At 44.6% G+C, this 7,451-nt stretch overlaps 1 protein-coding gene across 1 annotated transcript in view; it reads right to left on the minus strand.

Moving 5' to 3' along the window:
- The window catches only part of LOC104515680 (polypeptide N-acetylgalactosaminyltransferase 13-like), a gene marked incomplete at its 5' end in the record, with an annotated part of 21,980 nt that extends 21,007 nt beyond the window's left edge, over nucleotides 1-973 (minus strand). Inside the window, one exon of the mRNA XM_010159751.1 lies at nucleotides 834-973. Coding sequence (XP_010158053.1) covers nucleotides 834-973 — 140 coding nt within the window. The remainder of the gene's footprint in view (nucleotides 1-833) is intronic.
- Nucleotides 974-7,451: the final 6,478 nt, after the last annotated feature.

Raw genomic sequence — 7,451 nt, forward strand, 5'->3', positions numbered from 1 at the left:
GGTAAATTACTTTCCTGGATGTAAAAAAAGCCATTTGCTCGTTTGATTGCTATTCTGTCCCTAGCTCTCTTTAAATGAAACCATTCAGGAGTTTTTTAAAAGGCAGCATAGGTGCAAGTCAATAGAATATTTTAAACAGCAAATTATCTGAATTTTAAAGGGATTCCGTCTCGGTGGTACTGGAATCATCAGATTATTAGGGAAAATTACTTTCCTGGATGTAAAAAAAGCCATTTGCTCGTTTGATTGCTATTCTGTCCCTAGCTCTCTTTAAATGAAACCATTCAGGAGTTTTTTAAAAGGCAGCATAGGTGCAAGTCAATAGAATATTTTAAACAGCAAATTATCTGAATTTTAAAGGGATTCCGTCTCGGTGGTACTGGAATCATCAGATTATTAGGGAAGCTTGCGACGCTCAGCTCCTGGCAGCCTTGCTGGAAAGCACGGCATCAATGAACAAACACATTTCTTGAGAAGAAAAAAGCCAAAGAAACCCTCTTCTATTCCACATGAAAGCGGTAAGTGATGAGGGAAAGTTTCCTCCAAGTGCTGCATGTTGGGTAAGGATTTCCACAGTCCTAGTCACACAGCTCACTGCTCCAATACGCCACGCAACTCAAAAGCGCATTTTCAAATGGTGAACACATTCAGAACAGCAATGCCTCCTTGTGAAAGATTTAGAGGAAATATAAGCTGCTCAAACTTCAGGATAAATAGGGTAACGGGGTGGCACACAAGGACTTCAGTCCTTTCTCCAAAAGCACTTCAGCTTAGTGCCGCCGCCCCCCCGGCAGACTCACTGTTTTAAGGCCGCCGAAGGCAACGGTTCGTACCTCACCAAGCGAGTAGTAGCGCCGTGGAATCTGGGAGTCGGGGTAGATGTTTTCCAAGTACCACGAGAAGGGTTTACACTTCAGATTCTCTCGCAGTGCTTTTCTGACGGATACGTCGCCATAATCCACCTTAACAACACCTGGAATTGTTAAGAGAACAGATGATCAAAGCACAGTTTTGTAGAGCCACAAAGCATAAATCACAGATCCCTCTCCAGTTGTCATGATTCCCTTTTTATCGACATCCATTCGCTGGAGTTAGGGTACAGCGACAGGTGAACACAAGCCGCTGCTACACTGCAGATCTTCACAAGCAGCAAATGATTAATGTAGCAAACTGAAATACTTGAAAATTACGTTTTTTCTTTTCAGATCATTATCGATCTGCAAAGGCAGGACCCTCTGAACTCCTGGATTTCTTCATATTCCATAATATTAAAGAGAGGAAACCCATATCCCTTCATGTTTTTACATACCATCTTTTCCAAAGCGTCTTTGCTGGTGTTTTCCAGCACGCTGTTCTGAGAGAAACAGCTTGGAAAAGGCACGGCTAGCTTACGGACCCAATCTAGATCACCCCTTGGGTGATTACACCAGAAAGGGCACGCCCTCCATCCCGAGAAAGCCCACTGCTCCTAAAGGGAGATGATGTCCCGTCATGCCATGGTTGAAGTGTGACCACTCCTACCGCAGAGACCTGAGCCAGCAGCATCCCACTGGCCATCAGCGGTGATGTGGGCCAAAAAGCAGAAATACAGGTCATGAAGAGTAAAAAAAAAATAGAATAATAATCAAGGAGAGGGGAAATCAGTTAGAAATCCCCCTTGTACAGCACATTCTTATTTAAATTAAAATAATCTACGGTGCTTTCAAGACTTGTGACAGCTGGTCAAGCAATTTATTTATCTGTTGATGACAGAAGCATGCACCCAGGAAAAGACATTTCAGAGGGAGGACACAGACACGGCTGCACACCCCAGACACAGAAGAGAGGAGCACTGACCGTGCATGGGACACCAACGCGCATCCGACACCTCACCACCCGAGCACATGAGCACTGCCGACAGAGCAAGTCCACCACAGGGGTGATGCCAAAAAAAATCAACATCCCAAGTGCACGAAAAAGGAAATTTCAAGTTTTAATAGCATTCCTGAAGCCTTTGAGACGCAGCACTCGCTCTCCAGGCACTCCGTGTAACCCAGGGTAGGAGGCTGGCCCCATGCCTGCCCGCCCGGGGGCCATGGTGACGCCAGCATCGCCGAAGGGCAGCAGAGCCGAGCGCTGCCGGAGATGCCACCGCAGGACACACCGCTCCCGGGGCCACAGGGAGCAACTCGGCACTCCGCCTTCCAACACTCCTTGGCAAGAAACCCATCCGGATGAGAAGAACCGTCAGACATACACTTCTAGCGCCCAAGAAAGGTAGATTTCATATAATCAACTTCTTAACTTTCTGTATGAAGGAAGTATAACAGGAAAATGCTATTTCCATTTTCTACCCTCTTATCAAGGGGCGCATATGATTTTCAGAACTGAAAAATACTACTGAACCAGGAACCTGCAACATCCTTTTCAACACCAACATAATCCAGGAATGGGACAGCTCAGGAAGGAATGAAGCATCCCTAAAAGGAACATAAAGGCCAGCCTTAGGGTGCTCAGACAACTCGAAGATAACCAAAAAGCATGTCAAATATTCCCTGTAGCCTAAATTTAATCTAATTTTAGATGAGCAATCTCCAAAGAAGCAGGGGCAGGCAAAGCGTTAGTAGCTGCCAGCACTCCGCTACGATAGTCTGAAGGGCACTCCCAGATTGCTATCTGAAATCCATGCTGCATTTCCATCATCTTCTGCTTTCCATTATTCATCGGGTCTTATTTTGAAATTACCACAGAGGTGAAGCTCCAAGGATATCAGCACATTCTGCTTGGAAATCACACCCTAAAGCATAAGATCATGTGAATTTTTAAAGAAATTCAGGACACAACAACAAACTACTCAGTAAAACTTCAGTAAAACTACTAATTAACAAAAATTTAACTTGTTTTGGATAACCACTCCTCCATATTTCCAAATCTTTACCAGTCAGGTCTGACAAATCATGTTTATGCATCATTATGTGACTGTAGAATATGACGTAATCCTAGATAATTAACTAAAACACAGGATACTCTACAAATTATTGCTGCAGGCTAAAATCCAGGCAGGTGCTCCTGGGAAGCACTTTAGCCTGATCTCAATGGCTGGGGGTGACTGATGCTTCATCAAAAACTCCTTGGAAACCGAACGTTCTTGGTTGGGGCCAAGCAACGAAGCGGCACTCACTGCACTTTCAGACAGTTTAAACTTCAGTAAAGAGAATTATTCAAATGAAACCTTCAACCACAGCCCACACAGAGAAATTAAATTGCAGTGACTTAGGGGATGGCAGGAAAGCGAGCACCAAGCAAATCCACGTGGGATCCAGGCGGTGCTACCCTCCAGCAGACACAACCGGAAGTGGACTTACCCCAGCCATGGGGACATCAGAGGCACAAGCAGCATGTGGGGTGGGGAAGGCATTGGAAGGGACACAAAGGGTGGGGTGGGGGCATAAGGAAAACCCTCGAAGAGGACCAGAAAGGTGCTTGGGAGCACAAACTGCAGGGACTCAGGTGGAAATGCAAGAGGTATAGGGAAGCTGGGCTCATGGCACAGATGCGATGGACAGGAGGCTTCGTCTGCTCTGCAGCTCTCAGCACATCTTCTGGGCTACAGGATGTTCACTAAGGTATTTGGGGAGGTTTTACCAAATTCTTAAAGGACTGAGAGTTTATTTTCCCAATAAACAAGTAATATATCAGCTGTTCTGCAATCAAGGAAATTGATCACAGCCTTTCCTTTGACTCTTTAGGGGAAGAAAAGTATCAAAAGGTCAGTATCACAGTTATTTTTTATCTTTTCAACTGGCAATTCTTCTCTAAGCACAACTCCCGCAGTCACTAATTTAACCCACATTACCTCGAACACCTAGGCGCCTGAGGAAGAAACACCACGCTTCCAGGAAGTAGCATCTTACGGCTGCTCCGTTGCTTTGTGTCCATCTACCATCACCACAAAAGGACCAAAGCAGACACCGAAGAGTACGACCCCTGGATGGGGTGGGGCAGGAACAGGATTGTGACACCGGTTTTGCTAGAGAACATCTGTATTTGTCACGGGTACGTACCAGTGGTGGAAGGCCAAGAACACGTGTCTGGCTTCACAGGCTCTCTGTGCAACGTGTGCTACACAGGACTGAGCTGAAAACACCTTTGCTTTCAGAAAAGAGACATTATTGGGGAAAAAAAATAAAAACAATGTGTTCCAGGCAAGCTTTTACGGGCGCAGGGGAGTGGGGGTCTGTGATTGCTGCCCAATCCTCCGGAAGAGACGTGTGCTACTGCCATTATTTGTGTTACTCAATCTTTATCTATAATTAAGCTCATCTTCCTCATGGGAAGGCGCTGGAAGTGTTAGGAGAAAAGCAATATCTGTGTTGCGTAGTGCTCTGTACCGCGGGGATCTGATGAAGCTGCACATGAGGAAAAAGGATATTAACACTCTCACAGTTTGCGATGGCAAACAACGCGGCCGACCCCCGCCGCATCCGCACGCTTTGATATTCCAGCTACAAACCCTGCCAGAAACACCCTCTCTCAATGAAAATTACCCTGTGGATTCACCAAACACCTTGTTCCTACTGTGCTTTACAATTCTTACAGGGAATCCTGTTCCCACATTTGGTTCAGCCCTGCAATTGCTGGAATAGAAAGCAATGAACCGTTTTCCACTCAACCTGACTCAACTTCATACTTGAGCTTTCTCTAATTAAACATATCTCAGCAAAATAAATGCTATTTTTCAATTTTAATAAAACTTGGACGTAGGGATGGGAGGTCTTTGGCTGTTTGGGCACGCCCACCTCACTGGGGTAGGTTCACCTTAAGGCTCTTCATGTCCTGACAGGTTCTCCCTTTCCATAGCTCCTCTGTTATATATATATAGATATTTTTCCTCCTGGACAAGCTGGGCTGGCTGATTTCAGCAGTTCACTCACGCTGCACGTAGCGGTGCTAGCACACACACCTGCCTTCTCTTCCAGCAAGGACCTCGTTGGTATGGAGCTCCAGTAAACCCTGATATTCCCCACTGCTCCACTTAAAACCAAGCTATTATGAATCAATACCTACTGATGTCACTTCTTGCTAAATAATGGATGGGACTCAGAGGAAATACAAAAATAATTGATGACTAATAAGTCTGCTTACACTTAAATAAGAAAACGTAAGTAAAATGTCCTTGTGTGCAAAGAGAGAAATGAGACATCACAAGAAGCTACAGAAAGTGTAGGGTGCAAAAGAAGGGATTAAAAATACCTCAGAAATGTAGCAGATTGTTTTAACAGAGCAGCAGCTGCGTGTCAAATAAAACAAATTAAACGGTTGCAGCTTTGCATTACACCTGCATTTTTTTCTAATGAGTATGTCCTGCAAACTGGAGTGCAAGGACATTGTCTCAAAACCGGCCAAATGTGCCGTTTCTGCAGAAGATGACATTAATTCATGAGGATAAAGGTGAAAAAAAATTCATCTGAAATGAAAGAAATTGCAGACCTGAGACTAATTCTCTTTATGTACGAACGACACGCTGCAAACTTCATCCAAATGAGGCTTTTGCTATTTTCTGCTGCCTGGAAAAGTCTGAGAGGAAACCCGTGTTTGGCTGAACCGACATCCTGGCGTGTCCAACAGGAGAGCCAGGAGACCCCAGAAGCCCAGACAACGCACATCCCCCTGTAGCTCAGGACCGAAAACCTGCATCGCGTGGCACGGTAGCCAGCTCCTTCCCAGAGGTGGCCCCTTTAAGAGAGAAAGCCAAGAGCCAAGGCAGAGACCCCTGGGAACCTCCAGAGATGGAGGTGGTTTAGTTTGATTTTTTGCCTTTTTTACTACCAAAGCAGCATTCAGAATTATGTTGCATTTCATAGGTCTAAAGATGCCAAAGTGCTAAAGTAAAAATGAGTTTGCCACACCAGGATGCCTGGCATAGCACACGTTACAGAGAAAAAACAAGAAAACTCCCTAATAACATTGGAAAAACACCCATTTCCATATCAACACGGAGCAACCCAGCCCCCCACGCCCCCCAGACACGGGTGGAGACCAGGCAGGCTTTGCTGTGCCCTATGAGCTCCTTACAGTACAACCCCGAAAATCCACGTAATGCTGCACGCTTCCAAAACCCCGGGACTGTCACGTTCCTTCGTATCAAACCCAGATGTATTAACTGACAACACCTACATTTTATAATTAGCCAAAAAACATTAATTCCTTGTCACGTCTTATTTACATGCCCCCAAACCACGCACAGCTCGTTAAAAAGTAAAACACACAAAAAATGTGCTAACTGAAAAAAACCCAAACCCACCACCCAGCCTCCCCCCTCTTCCTGAGAAGTTCTTATATCAATTCATGAGTGGTTTAAGATACACACAGGTGGTGGCTTCATAATCAAGAAGATGGTATGGAATGAAGATTCTGAGTTTTCCAGGGGAAAACCTCAGCTACACATACTCCGAGAAAATCTGCTTACAATTTCCAACATAAAAAAACCCCTTACAACTCCAGAAAATGAGTCAATATTGTCAATATTTCTGCAAATAAAGCACTGCATGACCGTGTGCGGCGCTCTGAAAGCTTATTCTATGGCAAAAGATTAAAACTTTAAATCTTCTTTTACCTTATAAAGGCACTTGTAATGCATGATACTTATACACATGTATTTTAGAGAGAAAGACAGGAGCTAATTAACTCTTACATTGCCAATTTTGCTCAGACACGAAGAAAAAAATATCCATTTTACTGAAATAGATACCAGTGGGAACATTATTATGGATAAAATTAATCCTGCATTAAGATGTTTCCCCAGTCCATACCTCAGGAAAGCTTGGAAGAGAAGGCAGAGTCGAAAAGAAACCTCTGACTTTAAGCATCCAGCACCAAACAGTAAAAATTAGTAAAATTATTGAGGTACTAGAAGAATTTTGTCAGTGAAAATGTTTTTCCTGTGAAAACTGTAGAACCCTGCTACATTACAGCTCTTCTTTGGGATAAAAAAATATGGAAAATTAAGTGTTATTGGGAAATTTGCATCTTTTTTTCTAAGAGTAACAGGAGTGAAACCTGTGCTACTGGGACTATAGCAAGGCTAGAGCCGATTTAAGTTTTAAGAGTGCATGTAAAAAAATATGGTTTTGTAGCTGGAAAAATGATGAAACATCTTCTTATACTGAAATTAGAATCACAGAACCATGGAATGGTTTGGGCTGGAAGGGACCATAAAGCCCACCCAGTGCCCCCCCCTGCCATGGGCAGGGACACCTTCCATAGCCCAGGGTGCTCCAGGCATCATCCAGCCTGGCCTTGGACACTCCCAGGGATGGGGCATCCACAGCTTCTCTGGGCAACCTGTCCCAGTGCTCCCACCCTCTGCGGGAAGAATTCCTTCCTGATGTCCCATCTCCATCTTCCTCTTCCCATTTAAAGCTGTTACCCCTTGTCCTGTCTCCCCGTCCTTGGAAAAAGTCCCCCCCAGC

The sequence above is a fragment of the Eurypyga helias genome, unplaced genomic scaffold (assembly GCF_000690775.1).
Source record: "Eurypyga helias isolate BGI_N326 unplaced genomic scaffold, ASM69077v1 scaffold17289, whole genome shotgun sequence".
Classification (NCBI taxonomy): Eukaryota; Metazoa; Chordata; class Aves; order Eurypygiformes; family Eurypygidae; genus Eurypyga; species Eurypyga helias.